At 50.3% G+C, this 16,536-nt stretch overlaps 1 protein-coding gene across 1 annotated transcript in view; it reads right to left on the bottom strand.

Annotated features, from left to right (window-relative positions):
- HACD2 (3-hydroxyacyl-CoA dehydratase 2) overlaps positions 1–11,454 on the bottom strand; it is a gene marked incomplete at its 5' end in the record, with an annotated part of 35,388 nt that extends 23,934 nt beyond the window's left edge. The window contains 2 exons of the mRNA XM_029067878.1: positions 4,991–5,108; positions 11,345–11,454. Coding sequence (XP_028923711.1) covers positions 4,991–5,108; positions 11,345–11,454 — 228 coding nt within the window. The remainder of the gene's footprint in view (positions 1–4,990; positions 5,109–11,344) is intronic.
- Between the last annotated feature and the right edge of the window lie 5,082 nt (positions 11,455–16,536).

Genomic DNA, 16,536 nt, shown 5'->3' with positions numbered 1-16,536 from the left:
AGACAGGAGGCTGACAATAATCCAGCCGGGATATTATGAGAGCTTGTACCAGCACAATAGCCATTTGGATGGAAAGGAAAGGGCAGATCTTGGCGATACTGTAAAGGTGAGACCGGCAGGTGTTGGTGATGGATTGGATGTGTGGGGTGAATAAGAGAGCTGAGTCAAGGATGACACCAAGGTTGCGGGCCTGTGAGACGGGAAGGACAGTAGTGCCGTCCACAGTGATGGGGAAGTCAGGGAGAGGACAGGGTTTGGGAGGGAAGATAAGGAGCTCAGTTTTAGACATGTTGAGATTTAGGTGGCGGGCAGGCATCCAGGTGGAGAAGTCCTGGTGGCAGGAGGAGATACGAGCCTGGAGGGAGGAGGAGAGAACAGGGGAGATGTAGATTTGGGTGTCATCTGCGTAGAGATGATAGTTGAAGCCGTGGGAGCGAATGAGTTCACCAAGGGAGTGAGTGTAGATGGAGAACAGAAGAGGGCCAAGAGCTGACCCTTGAGGAACCCCTACAGTTAATGGATGGGAGGGGGTGGAGGAGCCTGCGAAGGAGACGGAGAAGGAATGGCCAGAAAAATAAGAGGAGAACCAGGAGAGGACGGAGTCCGTGAAGGTAAGGTGAGATAAAGTGTGGAGGAGATGGGGATGGTCGACAGTGTCAAAGGCAGCTGAGAGGTCGAGGAGGATTAGGATAGAGTAGGAGCCATTGGATTTGGCAAGGAGGTGGTCACGGGTGACCTTTGAGAGGGCAGTCTTGGTGGAGGGGAGGGGACGGAAGCCAGATAGGAGGGGGTCCAGGAGAGAGTTGGAGTTGAGAAATTCAAGGCAGTGAGTGTAGATGACTCGTTCTAGGAGTTTAGAAAGGAAGGGTAGGAGGGAGATACGATGATAACTGGAAGAGGAAGTGGGGTCGAGAGAGGGTTCTCCATGGGGGAGACATGGGCATGTTTGAAGGCAGAGGGGAAGAAGCCATTGGAGAGTGAGGGGTTAAAGACAGAAGTTAAGGAGGGGAGGAGGGAAGGGGCAATAGTTTTTATAAGGTGAGCGGGAATGGGGTCCGAAGCACAGGTGGAGGGGGTGGCACTTGCGAGGAGGGAGGAGATCTCCTCTGAGGATACTGCAGGGAAAGATGGGAAAGTAGGGGAGAGGGTTGGGAGCGGGGGGAGGCAGAAGGGGGAGGGGTGACTTTGGGGAGCTCAGACCTGATTGTGTTAATTTTCGTGATGAAGTAGGTGGCCAGATCATTGGGGGTGAGGGATGGGGGATGGGGAGGAACAGGGGGCTGAGGAGAGAGTTAAAGTCCAGAACAATTGGCAGGGGTGATGGGCATGGGGGTCAATGAGGGAAGAAAAGTAGTTCTATCTTCCAACTTCTATCTTCCCCAGTGCTTAGAACAGTGCTTGGCACATAGAAAGCACTTAAATACCATACTTAAACTGAGCCCCATGTGAGACCCAATGATCTGGTGTCCATGGGACCCAATGATCTGGTGTCTACCCCAGAGCTTAGTACAGTTCTTGGCACAATTATTCATTCATTCAATAGTATTTATTAAGCGCTTACTATGTGCAGAGCACTGTACTAAGCACTTAGCATGTGCTTAAAAAATAGCACAATTCTTCTTACTACTATTGTTAGAAGCAGTAGCGGCAGCAGCATTTGAACGCTCCCTTGGGGGTGGTGCACTGTACAAAGCACTCGTAAAAGACACAAATGATACAAAAATAATGCCCACAATCATCAACATAAGTGTTATTTCTTGAGTGCCTATGTGTAGAACACTGTACTAAGCACATGGGAGGGTTGGCAGACACATTTGCTGTCCACAATAAGTTTACAGTCATATGGTCCTTGAGGGCAGGGATTATATCTCTTAGCTCTGGGCACTCTCTCACACACCTAGTAGAGTGCTCTGCATAAGGGAGCTGCTCAAAAATAACACTATTTAAACTGCAGTGTTAAAAAAAAAATACATGAGCACTGAGGAAGGGGTAAATGAGTTCCTCAGCAATCGAGCTGGCTGAAGGTAGTTGGGTCACTGAGGAAGGCTTCCTGGAGGACAAAGGGTTTGGAAGTGGTGGGAAGAGCTGAGGCGTCTTTGATCTGCAGAAGGAGTTCCGGGCTGGGGGAACAGCAGTGGGAGAGTGGAAAGCAAGGAACACGGCTTGGGAGAGCAGAGAGAGCAGAGCAGCTGTGTGGCTTAGTGGACAGAGACTGGGCCTGGGAGTCAGAAGGTCCTGGGTTCATTCATTCAATCGTATCTATTGAGCGTTTACTATGTGCAAAGCACTGTACTAAGTGCTTGGAATGTACAATTCAGCAACAGATAGAGACAATCCCTACCCAAAAACGGGCTCACAGTCTAGAAGAGGGAGACAGACAAAAAACAAAAGAAAACAAGTAGACAGGCATCAATAGCGTGTTCCAATCTCAGCTCTGCTATATAATAATGGTGGTATTTGTTAAGTGCTTACTATGTGCAAAGCACTGTTCTAAGCGCTGGGGGGATTCAAGGTGATCAGGTTGTCCCACGTGGGGTTCACAGTCTTAATCCCCATTTTACAGATGAGGTAACTGAGGCACAGAGAAGTGAAGTGACTTGCCCAAAGTCACAAAGCTGGCAAGCGGCGGAGCTGGGATTATAACACATGACCTCACACTCCCAAGCCCAGGCTCTTTCCACTGAGCCACGCTGTGTAACCTTGGGCAAGTCACTTTACTTCTCTGGGTCTCAGTTCCTTCATTTGTAAAATGGGGGTTAACACTGTGAGCCCCATGTGGGGCAGGGACTATGTTTAACGTGATTAGCTTGTGTCTACCCCAGTGCTTAATCAGGCTGAACACAGTCCATGTGCTACATGGGACCCACAGTCTTAATTCCCATTTTCCAGGTGCAGGTACTGAGGCCCAGAGAAGTGAAGTGACTAGCCCAAGGTCACCCTGCAGACAAATGGTGGAGCCATAACTAGAACCCAGGTCCTTCCATCTCCCAGGCCTGGGCTTCCCTGGGTTCTCTGGGTCCTGAGACCGGCAGGGCCTGGCCCCCCCGAGGGAGAGTGTGGGCGGTGGGGACCCTCAGGGTAGAGCCTGGGCCCAGACTGGTGGGGTCCCACAGGAACCAGGCTCTTGGGTGAGGAGTGGAGGGGGAGGGAGAAGAGGGCCACCCCTCTCTGGCCGAGGCCCTGCTGGTAGAATGGGTGGTGGGCAGCTGGTGTGGTCCTGGGGGAGCGAAGGGTAGCCGATGTGAGCCGGGACTGGGAGGGCCCGATTCTATCACTTTGGGTCTACCCAGCACTGATCATATGTTTGGGCTTAGTATCACAGTCAGCATGGCTGCTCAGTGGAAAGAGCCTGGGCTTTGGAGTCAGAGCGCATGAGTTCGAATCCCAGCTCTGCCACCTGTCAGCTGTGTGACTGTGGGCAAGTCACTTAACTTCTCTGTGCCTCAGTTACCTCATCTGTAAAATGAGGATGAAGACTGTGAGCCCCACGTGGGACAACCTGATTGCCCTGTGTCTACCCCAGCGCTTAGACCAGTGCTCTGCACATAGTAAGCACTTAACAAATACCAACATTATTATTATTATTATTATTATGATCGTGGTATTTAAGTGCTTACTCTGTGTCATGTCCTGTGGCTTAGTGGAAAGAGCATGGGCTTGGGTGTCAGAGGATGTTGGTTCTAATCCTGGCTCTGCCATTTGTCTGTTGTGTGACCCTGGGCAAGCCACTTAACTTCTCTGTGCCTCAGTTACCTCAACTGGAAAATGGAGATTAAGACTGTGAGCCCTTGTGGGACTACCTGATTACCTTGCATCTACCCTAGTGCTTAGAACAGTGCTTGGCACACGGTATCACTTAACAATACCGTAATTATTATTATTATTATTATTATTCTAAGCCCTGGGGTAGATACAGGTTTATCACCTCAGAGGCAGGCCCTGTCCCACATAGGGCTCACAGACTAAGTAACAGGGAGAGCAGGCACTGAATCCCCATTTTACAGATGGGGATGAGGCACAGGGAAGCAAAGTGACTTTTTATTTTTGTTTTTCACTGTATTTAAGCACTTACTATGTGCCAGGCACTGGGGTAGATATATCAGATTGGAAGAGTCCATGTCCCTCAAGGGACTCACAGTACTAATCCCCAGAGAAGCAGTGAGGCTTAGTGGAAAGAGCACGGGCTTGGGAGTCAGAGGTCATGGGTTCAAATTCTGACTCCACCACTTGTCAGCTGTGTGACTTTGGGCAAGTCACTTTACTTCTCTGTGCCTCAGTGACCTCATCTGTAAAATGGGGATTAAGACTGTGAGACCCACATGGGACAATCTGCTTACCTTGTATTTACCCCATTGTTTAGAACAGTGCTTGGCACACAGTAAGCACTTAATAAATACCATCATTATTACTATTATTATTATTATTCTGACACCCAAGCCTGTGCTCTATCTGCTAGGTCTTGCTGCTCCTCTGATGATGATCAAACAATCAACGGTATTTATTGAGCACTTGCTGTGTGTAGAGAACTATACTAAGCACCGCTAATGATTTATTTCCCCGGAAGCCATGGAGGCTGGATCCCAGCCTCAGGCAGACAATCCCGACCTGCTCCATCAAGGTACAGAGGCTGCAGGCTTCTGGGAAACTGACAGAAGACTTGGATGGGCAGAAAGGAAGGCCAGGCTGCGGGGACTCACAGGATCCTCCGCTACCCAGTGGGTTGATGGGCAGCGGACCCCAGCTCTGGGCCCGAGCTGGGGTCACCGGCTGTCAGCACCCCCTTCCCTGGCCCCAAAGACCAACCACTGGGCCTACAGGAGAAGTGTCCTCCACCCTCCTCCCCAATCACCGTAAATGGCACCGGGGCATACGGAAGCACAAATCTAAGAGGGCTAATGGCCCCTCTGCCCACTCTTCCCGCAAACCCACCCGGCCAAGACGATGCCCCTTGCGTCTCCCAGGGTGCCGATGCCCGGGGAGTGGGACCCACCTCAAGGAGCGCTCCCGTTTGGAAGAACTTGAGTGGTTTCTCCACGGAGTAGTAGAGGCTGTGGTAGTCCCCCTTGGCCAGGAACGCCCTGACCAGGCCGACCGCAATGACCAGCCACCTGCCAGAGAGGGAGAAGCATGGGTCGGTGAGCAGGGTTGGAGCTGTGGGGGCTGGGAGTCGACTGGCAGTCAAATGGCCTTGCCCACGGTGTCCAGAGCGCCCAGAGTTGGGACTTCAGGTCTATCCACCACCAAAATGAAGCCAGCCTCACTCGAGGGCACGGGCCTGCCTGTTGTGCTTGGACTGGCCATTGCACAACATCCTCCGGGACTATGGACTTGTCCTGGGGGCGGGGTAGAGACAGGGCTCAGGGAGTGGGGCAGCAGTCTGCGGCCGAGCTCTTAACCCCAATCAGCCCGGGGCCCCAGCCTGCCTCGATAGACGAAAGTGTGGCAATCAGGTTTTTTTCCAGACAACGTGGGCTAGAGGAAGGGCAAGGGGTCGGCCCCCTCTTCTGCCCTTCGCCTCCCCAACTCCCCCCAAGCGGTCAGTCCCGCCACCGCCCAAGCATAGTCTGGTACTTGGACACTCCCAGAAAGACAAAAGGCCCCTGCCCACCCCAGGCCATGCTAAGAGGAGATTTGCCCCCAGAGAGGTTTCTGTCCACATGGTGCACAGGCAGAGAACCAACAGAAAGAAATTCAGCGAGGCAGAGGGCAGGGTCCGGGACAGAGGGGCTGGTTCGGGAAGCTCACGTGAGCACCCGAGAAGACCAACAATGGCGGCATTCATGGTGAGAATTTCTCACTGGTCTCCCCTCCCCCAGCCTTGGCCTACTCCCAGCCCAAACTTCACTCTGCTTCCTGGATCATTCTTCTAAAACACTGTTCTGCGCACATCTCCCTACTCCTTAAAACCCAACCACATTCATATCAAGCACACCCTCCTCACCACTGGCTTTAAGGCTCTCAGTGAGCTTTCCCTCCCCTAACCAACCTCACTCCTCTCCCTCTACAGAGCTTAGCCTGCATGCTTCACTCCATTTGTTTCTTAAATGGTATTTGTTAAGTGCTTACTACGCACTGTACTAAGCCCTGGGGTAGATACAAGCTCATCAGGTTGGACACAGTCCATGCCCCACAGGTTTACAGTCTTAATCCCCATTTTACAGATGAGGTAATTGAGGCACAGGGAAGTTAAGTGATTTGCCCAAGTTCACACAGCAGAAATGTGGCAGAATCAGGACTAGAACCCAGGTCCTTTGACTCCTGGGTCTCTGCTCTTTCCATGCTAATCCCACCTAATCCCAGTTTCAGTTTCCTCATATGTAATAGCCTCATGTTGGACAGGGATTTTGTCCGACCTGATTATCTTGTATCTACCCCAGCTCTTACTACAGTGCTCAGCCCATGATAAGCATGTAATCTGGGTTCTAAAGCCGGCTCTGCTTCTTGCCCGCTGGGTGATCTTGGGCGTGTCACAACTTCTCTGTGCCTCAGTTACTTCACCTCTAAGATGGGGATTAAAACTGTGAGCCCCATGTGGAACATGGACTGTGCCTAACCTGATGAGCCTATATCTACCCTAGGACTTAGCACAGCACCTGGCCCATAGTAAATGCTTAACAAATTCCATTTAAAAAACAAAATTAAAAAAACCCCAAATACCATAATCTGCACATGGATCTGTACAGTTTAAGCACTTGATATTCACCCCCTCAGCACTTATGTCCATATCTGTAATTTATTTTAGTGCCTGTCTCTTCCACTAGTCCATAAGCTCCTTAACAGCAAGGTCTACCAACTCTGTTCATTCATTCATTCATTCAATCGTATTTATTGAACACTTACTATGTGCAGAGCACTGTACTAAGCCTTGGAATGTACAATTTGGCAACAGATAGAGATAATCCCTGCCCAATAATGGGCTCACAGTCTAAACGGGGGAGACGGACAACAAAGCAAAACAGTACAAAACAAAACATCATCATCAAGATAAACAGAATCAAGGAGATATACACTTCCTTAATAAAATAAATAGGGCAATAAATAATATATAAAAATGAGCACAGTGCTGAGGGGAGGGGAAGGGGAAAAAGCAGAGGATGGGGTGGGAGAGGAGGGGGAGCAGAGGGAAAGGGGGGACTCAGTCTGGGAAGGCCTCCTGGAGGAGGTGAGCTCTCAGTACGGCTTTGAAGAGGGGAAGAGGGTTAGTTTGGCAGATGTGAGAAGGGAGGCATTCCAGGACAGTGGTAGGATGTGAGCCAGGGGTTGTCGGCGGGACAAGCACGAACGGGGGACCGTGAGGAGGTGAGAGGCAGAGAAGCAGAGTGTACGGGGTGGGCACTAGAAAGAGAGAAGGGAGGTGAAGTAGGAGGGGGCAAAGTGATGGAGAGATTTGAAGCCAAGAGTGAGTTTTTGTTTCGTGCGGAGGTTGATAGGCAACCACTCTGTTATACTGCAGCCTCCCAAGTGCTTAGTACAGTGACTTTGGGCAAGTCAGTTTATTTCTCAGTACCTCAGTTACCTGCTCTGTAAAATCGGGATTGAGACCATGAGCCCGGGACACGGACTGTGTCCAACGCAATTTGCGTGTATCCACCCCAGCGCTTAGAACAGTGCTTGGCACTTAGTAAGCGCTTAACAAATACCACTGATTGATTTTTAACAGTTTGAAGAAATTCCTCTGATGGAAATCTGCCTCAAGGAGCCAAGTTCAGAGACGGGGAACCCCAGCTAGTCGGAGAGCTAAACCCTGGCAGACTGATTAATTCGCAGAATGTCTGTCTTTCCCTTTAGACTGGAAGCTTGTTGTGGTCTGGGAACATGTCTAGCAACTCTACTCTACTATATTCTCACAAGTGCTTAGTACGGTACTCTGCTCACAGTAAGTGCTCAATAAATACCATTGGCTGATTGATCGATTAGAACGGAGACAAGCCGCTGAGAGGTAGCCCGTCTGGCTGGCCCGACCTGTTGAGACTGACTTGGTCAATTTCTTGGGAGTCACTGAGGCAGTGGCTCCCCGAAGGAGTGACAGAGTTGGATGGGGCCCATGGGTTGGTAGTGGGCAAACTTTCGAATGTGAAAGGGCATCTTGCTAAGTGCTGGGGGTGGTGAGGCAATCTACTTGCCAAATCCCACCTGTTGCAAGAAGGGTGGGAGGATTTCCTCAGAAAATTTGCAGTTATTTCCTACCTCTGGCCTAGTACACCCTCCCTCCTCATATCAATTTCAAAACCTTATTGATGGCACATCTCCTCCAAGAAGCCTTCCCTGACTAAGCCCTCCTCTCCCCTTCTCCCACCCCCTTCTGCTCTGCTCATACTTGTTCCTTCATTCATCCTCTCTCCCATCCCCACAACACATTTGTATATGTATATATCTGTAATTTTTTTAATTTATCTACTTATTTATATTAATGCCTGTCTCCTCCTCTAGACTGTGAGCTCACTGTGGGCAGAGATGTGTCTATTTGTTGTTACATTGTACTTTCCCAAGCGCTTAGTACAGTGCTTTGCATACATTAAGCACTCAATAAATACGATTGAACGAATGAATGAATTTCTGCTACCAACTTCCTCAGCCCCGACCTCTTGAGACCCAGATTTCAGCTACACGAGTGTGCGGGCATAGGGAGGGGTGCAGCTGGCTAGTTCTCAATCAGCCTTCTCCTCCCCAGGTTACACCCTCAGCTGCCACCTGAGCATAAGGGCATTCACAAGCCCCAGAGTATTCATGCTACATACATATCCTTCATACATAATCACACTTTCCTTTTCTTTCTTTCTCTGGCCTGTAATTTATTTCAGTGACTCATCTCTCCACTAGACTGTCAGCTCCTTGAGGGCAGGGATTGTGTTGTACTCGTCCAAGCGATTGGGACAGTGCAGTGCACACAACAGACTATAAGCTCAAGTCTACCAACTCTACCGTCCTCTCCCAGTAGACTGTAAGCTCCTTGAAGGTAGGGATTGTACCTACCAACAAGCAGTGTTGCTTAGTGGATAGACCATAGGCCTGGGAGTCAGAAGGACCTGTGTTCTAATCCCAGCTCTGCCATATGTCTGCTGTGTGACCTCACTTAACTTCTATGGGCCTCAGTTACCTCATCTGTTTGTGAGTCTCATGTGGGACAGGGACTGTGTCCAATCTGATTATCTGTATCTACTCCAGTGCTTAGAACAGTGCTTGGCACATAGTAAGCACTTAACAAGTAATAATCATGATATAATCATGATATTTGTTAAGTGCATACTATGTGCCAGAAGCTGTATTAAGCGCTGGAGTAGATACAAGATAATCAGGCTGGACACAGTCCCTGTCCCATGTGGGGCTCACAGTCTCAATCCCCATTTTACAGATGAGGTAACTGACGCAAAGAGAAGTGAAGTGACTTGTCTAAAGTCAAAGAGCAGACAAGTGGCGGAGCCGGTAATAGAAACCATGCCCTTCTGACTTCTAGGCCCGTGCTCAATCCATTAAGCTATGCTGCTTCCTACTAATTATAATGATTATATTACAATTATAATACAATAATAATTATTATTATTTTGCGCTCTCCCAAGAGTTCAGGATACTGTTCTCCACACAACAGACTATAGGTCCTTGAGAACGGGGATCATGAGCACATAAGCCTAGGTTCTAATCCCAGCTCCGCCACTTGCCTGCCACGTGACCTTGGGTAAATCACTTAATGTACCAACTCTGCTACACTGTACTGTCCCAAGAGCTTACTTTAGTACAGTGCTCTGCACAAAGTAATTGCTCAACAATTACGACTGATTAACTTCTCTGTGCCTCCATTTCCTCATCCATAAAGTGAGGATTCAATACTAGTTTCCCCTCCCTATTAGGCTGCGAGCCCCACGTGGGATACGGACTGTTTTCCGACTTTATGAGCTTGCATCTACCCCAGCACCTACCCATGCTGGGCAGCAGTGGCTTGGGAGAGAGTTGAGGGCAGAGACTCGAGTTTACTGCGTGGAAGGTGGCAGTGGTAAAACCATTTCCAGATTTTTACCACGATAACCCTATGGAAACACTAATAGAACGGTTGCAGATGGAGAGCGGGGCGTTCTGGGAGAGATGTGTCCGTGGTGTCGCTATGGGTCGGAAACGATGCGACAGCATAAGACAAGACCCCCAGCACCTAGTACAGTGCTTGGCACATGGTAAGTGCTGAACAATTCCACGATGATTATCATCATCACTTCCTGCTCACCCCTCCAGTTTCCCCTTCCCCGGGCCAGTTGGCCCCAGTCCCTCCTATGACAGGCCCAGGACTCCCTCTGCTCCCACCTCCTGCTCCCGGCCCCCACGTCCAGCCTGCACCCCTGGGAATCAATGGCAGATCCATGGCCCTCGCCTCCCCAACCCACTGCCCCTCAGTTCTCACCCCTACTTCCCTCACGTCTCCCCACAACCGATTCCCCAGACTCCCAAGACATCCTTCCACCACCACCACCACCCCAGCCCCCTGGTAATAATAACTGTAATATTTCATTGTGGCTCAGTGGAAAGACCCCGGGTTTGGGAGTCAGAGGTCAAGGGTTCGAATCCAGGCTCTGCCACTTGCCAGCTGTGTGACTGTGGGCAAGTCACTTCACCTCTCTGGGCCTCAGTTACCTCATCTGTAAAATGGGGATTAACTGTGAGCCTCACGTGGGGCAGCCTGATTACCCTTTATCTACCCCAGCGTTTCGAACAGTGCTCTGCATGTAGTAAGCGTTTAACCAATACCAACATTATTATTATGTTATTATTATTATTACTTATTATTATTACTATGTGCCAGGCACTGTAAGAAGCACTGGGGTAAATACAAGATAGTTGGGTTGGGCATGGTCCCTGTCCCACGTGGGGCTCACAGTCTTAATTCCCCTTTTACAGAAAGGTCTCAGAGGCATAGCGTGGCTCAGCGGAAAGAGCACGGGCTTTGGAGTCAGAGGTCCTGAGTTCGAATCCCAGCTCTGCCACTTGTCAGCTGTGTGACTGCGGGCGAGTCACTTAACTTCTCTGGGCCTCAGTGACCTCATCTGTAAAATGGGGATTAAGACTGTGAGTCCCACGTGGGACAACCTGATTCCCCTGTGTCTACCGCAGCGCTTAGAACAGTGCTCTGCACATAGTAAGCGCTTAACAAATACCAACATTATTATTATTATGACTTGACCAAAGTCACACAGCCAACAAGGGGCGGGGGGCGGGATTAGAACCCAGGTCCTCTGAGTCCCAGGCCCGTGCTCTACCCCCTAGGCCCCGCTGCTTGCCCACTTCCCCCTCCCCAGGTCTCCCACCCCCTTGCTCTCGGTTCTTCGAGCCTCTTGCCCCCCTCCCCCGGGCGGGCCCTCACCCTGCGGTCATGACCACGTTGTAGATGACCAGGTAGGCGGTGGCCAGCGGGCCCGGGCCCCTCTTCCTCCGGGCGGCTCCGGGCTCGCCGGGCCCGGCCCGCCCGCCGCCGCCGCCGCCGCCGCCGCCGCCGCCCTCGTCCGCCGCCGCTGTGGCCGCCATGGGGAGGGCTCGGCTGAGCTCGGCTCGGCTCGGCCGGACTCGGCTGGGCTCGACCCCGCTCCCGCCGCGCGTGCGCCGACCGGCCGGCCCGAAGGGGCGGGGCCTAGAGGGGCGGGGCCTGGCGACCTCCGCCTGACGTCAGCCCCCGCCGGCGGCCAATCACCGCCCGACCCCGCTCCCCCCTCCCTCCACCGTCACCTGATCCTCTGGGGCGGGGCCCGGGAAGGGGGCGGGGCCTGGAGTGGGGAGAGCGGGTCAAGGTTCATCTTCTCAGCCGCCTCCCCTGGGCTGGGCCGTAGTAATAATGTTGGTATTTGTTAAGCACTTACTATATGCCGAGCACTGTTCTAAGCGCTGGGGTAGACACAGGGGAATCAGATTGTCCCACGTGAGGCTCACAGTTAATCCCCATTTTACAGATGAGGTAACTGAGGACAGAGTCGGGTGGACCCCAAGCCGGTTCTCCCCTGGGCCTCCCACTCTCAATCCCCATTTTAATAATGATGGCATTTGTTAAGCGCTTACTATGTGCAAAGCACCGTTCTCAGCGCTGGGGAGGATGCAAGGTGATCAGGTTGTCCCCAGTAGGGCTCACAGCCTTCATCCCCATTTGACAGATGAGGGACCTGAGGCCCAGAGAATAATAATGATCCTGGCATTTGTTAAGCTTTTACTATGTGCAAAGCACTGTTCTAAGCGCTGGGGAGGATATAAGATGATCAGGTTGTCCCACGGGGGGTTCACAGTCTTCATCCCCATTTGACAGATGAGGGACTTGAGGCACAGACAAGTGAAGTGACTTGCCCAAAGTCACACAGCTGACAAGCAGTTGAGCTGGGATTTGAACCCATGACCTCTGACTCCCAAGCCCAGGCTCTTTGTACTGAGCCACGCTGCTTCTCTATGTGCAAAGCACCATTCTAAGTGCTGGGGAGGATGCAAGGTGATCAGGTTGTCCCATGTGGGGCTCACAGTCTTCATCCCCTTTTGACAGATAAGGTCACTGAGGCACAGAGAAGTTAAGTGACTTGCCCCACCTCACACAGCTGACCAGCGGCGGAACGGGATTTGAACCCATGACCTCTGACTCCCAAGTCCGGGCTTTTTCCACTGAGCCATGCTGCTTCTACATTTTACACATGAGGGAACTGAGGCCCGGAGAGGTGAAGTGGTTTTCCCAAGGTCACACAGCAGGATGGTGATGAGGCCGGGATTAGAATTCAATTCAGTTCAATTCAATCATATTTATAATAGTAATAATAATGATGATGATGGTATTTGTTAAGCACTTACTATCTGCAAGGCACTGTTCTAAGCACTGGGGGCTACAAGGTGATCAGGTTGTCCCACGTGGAGCTCACAGTCTTAATCCCCATTTTACAGATGAGGGAACTGTGCCCCAGAGAAGTTAAGTGACTTGCCCAAAGTCACACAGCTGACAAGTGGTGGAACCGGGATTCGAACCTGTGACCTCTGACTCCCAAACCCATGCTCTTTCCACTGAGACATGCTGCTTCTCTTGAGTGCTTACTGTGTGTAGAGTAATAATAATAATTATAATGTTGGTATTTGTTAAGCGCTTACTATGTGCAGAGCACTGTTCTAAGCGCTGGGGTAGACACAGGGGAATCAGGTTGTCCCACGTGGGGCTCAAAGTCTTCATCCCCATTTTACAGATGAGGCACAGAGAAGTGAAGTGACTTGCCCACAATCACACAGCTGACAAGTGGCAGAGCTGGGATTCAAACTCATGACCTCTGACTCCAAAGCCTAGGCTCTTTCCACTGAGCCACGCTGCTTCTGGAGTACTGCACTAAGCACTTGGAAAGTACAATTCAGCAACAAAGAGAAACAATCCCTGCCCACAAAGGGCTCACAGTCCAATAATAATAATAATAATAATAATAATAATAATAATGGCATTTGTTAAGCACTTACTATGTGCAAAGCACTGTTCTAAGCGCTAAGGAGGATATAAGGTGATCAGGTTGTCCCAAGTGGGGCTCACAGTCTTCATCCCCATTTTACAGATGGGGTAACTGAGGAACAGAGAAGTGAAGTGACTCAACCAAAGTCACACAGCTGACAAGTGGCGGAGCTGGGATATGAACCCATGACCTCTGACTCCCAAGCCTGGACTCTTTCCATGAGCCACGCTGCTTCAAGTCTAGAAGGGGAGAGACAGACATCAATAAAAGTAAACAGGCATCAATACTACTTAAAACTCACCTCCTCCAAGAGGCCTTCCCAGACTGAGCTCCCCTTCTCCCTCTACTCCCTCTACCGCCCCCCCTTCACCTCTCTGCAGCTTAACCCTCTTTTCCCCCCATTTCCTCTGCTACTCCCCCTCTCCCTTCCCATCCCCTCAGCACTGTACTCGTCTGCTCGACTGTATATATTTTCATTACCCTATTTATTTTGTTAATGAAATGTACATCGCCTCGATTCTATTTAGTTGCCATTGTTTTTACGAGATGTTCTTCCCCTCGACTCTATTTATCGCCATCGTTCTTGTCTGTCCGTCTCCCCCGATTAGACTGTAAGCCCGTCAATGGGCAGGGACTGTCTCTATCTGTTGCCGACTTGTTCATTCCAAGCGCTTAGTACAGTGCTCTGCACATAGTAAGCGCTCAATAAATACTATTGAATGAATGAATCAATCAATCAATAGCATTAATATAAATAAACAGAATTAGATGGATATATACACACACATCAAAACAAGTAAAACAGGCATTGATATAAATAATTAGAATTATAGATATGTACATTCATACACAAGTGCTGTGGGGTGGGAAGGGGGATAGAGTAAAGGGAGTGAGGAGGGGCAATGTGTGGGGGGGTGCTGAAGAAAAGGGGGGCTTAGTCTGGGAAGGCCTCCTGGGGGAGATGAGTCTTCAGTTGGGCTTTGAAGGGGGGGGAGTGTGGTTATTTGGAGGATATGCGGGGGGAGGGCATTCCAGGCCAGAGGCCAGGCCCCCACAGCACATAATAATAATAAATTATGGTATTTGTTAAGCCTTTACTATGTGCTGAGCACTGTTCTAAGCAAGGTTGTCCACGTGAGGCTCACAGTTTAATCCCCATTTTACAACTGAGGTAACTGAGGTACAGAGAAGTTAAGTGATTTGCGCAAGGTCACACAGCAGACAAGTGGCAGAGGAGAGATTCGAATGCACATCCTCTGACTCCCAAGCCTGAGCTCTTTCCACTGAGCCACGCTGCTTTTCACTTGTGTATATTTGTACATATTTATTATTCTATTTATTTTATTAATGATGTGTATATATCTATAATTCTATTTATCTATTTTGATGCTACTGAAGCCTGTCTACTTGTTTTTTTTTTGTTGTCTGTCTCCCCCGTTCTAGACTGTGAGCCAATTGTTGGGTAGGATTTGTATCTATCCGTTGCTGAATTGTACTTTCTAAGCGCAAACCCTGTCCTCTCCCTGACTTCCCCGTCACTGTGGATGGCACAACCATCCTTCCTGTCTCGCAAGCCCGCAACCTTGGAGTCATCCTTGACTCTGCTCTCTCATTCACTCCGCACATCCAATCCATCACCAAACCCTGCCGGTCTCACCTTTACAATATCGCCAAGATCTGCCCTTTCCTCTCCATCCAAACGGCCATTGTGCTGGTACAAGCTCTCATAATATCCCGGCTGGATTATTGTCAGGCTTCTCTCTGTCTCTCCTGTCTCTCCCCACTCCAGTCTATTCTTCCTTCTGCTGCCCGGATCATCTTCTTGCAGAAAGGCTCTGGGCCTGTCACTCCCTTCCTTAAAAACCTCCAATGGTTGATCAACCTCCGCAAGAAACAAGAACTCCTCACTCTTGGCTTCAAAGCTCTCCATCCCCTTGTCTTCTCCTACCTCACCTCCCTTCTCTCTTTCTACTGCCCACCCCCCACGCTCCGCTCCTCTGCCACCCACCTCCTCACCGTCCCCCATTCATGCCTATCCCACCATCGACCTCTGGCCCACATCCTTCCGCTGTCCTGGAATGCCCTCCCTTCTCACTTCCGCCAAATTAACTCTGTTCCCCTCTTCAAAGCCCTACTGAGAGCTCACCTCTTCCAAGAGGCCTTCCCAGACTGATCTCCCCCCTTTTCCCTCTGCTCCCCCTCCACCCTCTGCTCTTCCCCTTCCCCCTTCACCTCCCCTCAGCTGAGCCCCTTTTCCCTCTGCTCCTCCTCCCCTCCCCTCCTTTCTCCTTCCCTTTCCCCCTTCCCCTCCCCTCAGCACTGTGCTCATTTGTATATATTATTTATTACCCTATTTATTTTGTTAATAATAATAATGTTGGTATTTGTTAAGCACTTACTATGTGCAGAGCACTGTTCTAAGCGATGGGGTAGATACAGGGTAATCAGCTTGTCCCACATAATAATAATGTTGGTATTTGCTAAGCGCTTACTATGTGCCGAGCACTGTTCTAAGCGCTGGGGTAGACAGGGGAATCAGGTTGTCCCACGTGGGGCTCACAGTCTTAATCCCCATTTTACAGATGAGGGAACTGAGGCCCAGAGAAGTGAAGTGACTTGCCCACAGTCACACAGCCGACAAGTGGCAGAGCTGGGATTCGAACTCATGAGCCCTGACTCCAAAGCCCATGCTCTTTCCACTGAGCCACGCTGCTTCTCCAATGAGGCTCACAGTCTTAATCCCCATTTTATAGATGAGGTAACTGAGGCACAGAGAAGTTAACTGACTTGTCTAAAGTTACACGGCTGAGAAGTGGCAGAGCCAGGATTCGAACCCATGACCTCTGACTCCCAAGCCAAGCCTCTTTCCACTGAGCCATGCTGCTTCTCCTCGAAGCAGCAGCAGAATGAGGTATACATCCCCTTGATTCTATTTATCGTGATATTGTTGTCTTGTTTTTGTTTCGTTCTGTTTTGCTCCGCTGTCTGTCTCCCCCGATTAGACTGCGAGCCCGTCTTTGGGCAGGGATTGTCTCTATCTGTTGCCAAACTGTATATTCCAAGTGCTTAGTACAGTGCTCTGCACATAGTAAGCACTCAATAA

Source organism: Ornithorhynchus anatinus, chromosome 1, assembly GCF_004115215.2.
Source record: "Ornithorhynchus anatinus isolate Pmale09 chromosome 1, mOrnAna1.pri.v4, whole genome shotgun sequence".
NCBI classification, from domain to species: domain Eukaryota; kingdom Metazoa; phylum Chordata; class Mammalia; order Monotremata; family Ornithorhynchidae; genus Ornithorhynchus; species Ornithorhynchus anatinus.
Note: the sequence above shows the minus strand (reverse complement) of the source record. Positions and strands in the feature narration are given on the sequence as shown.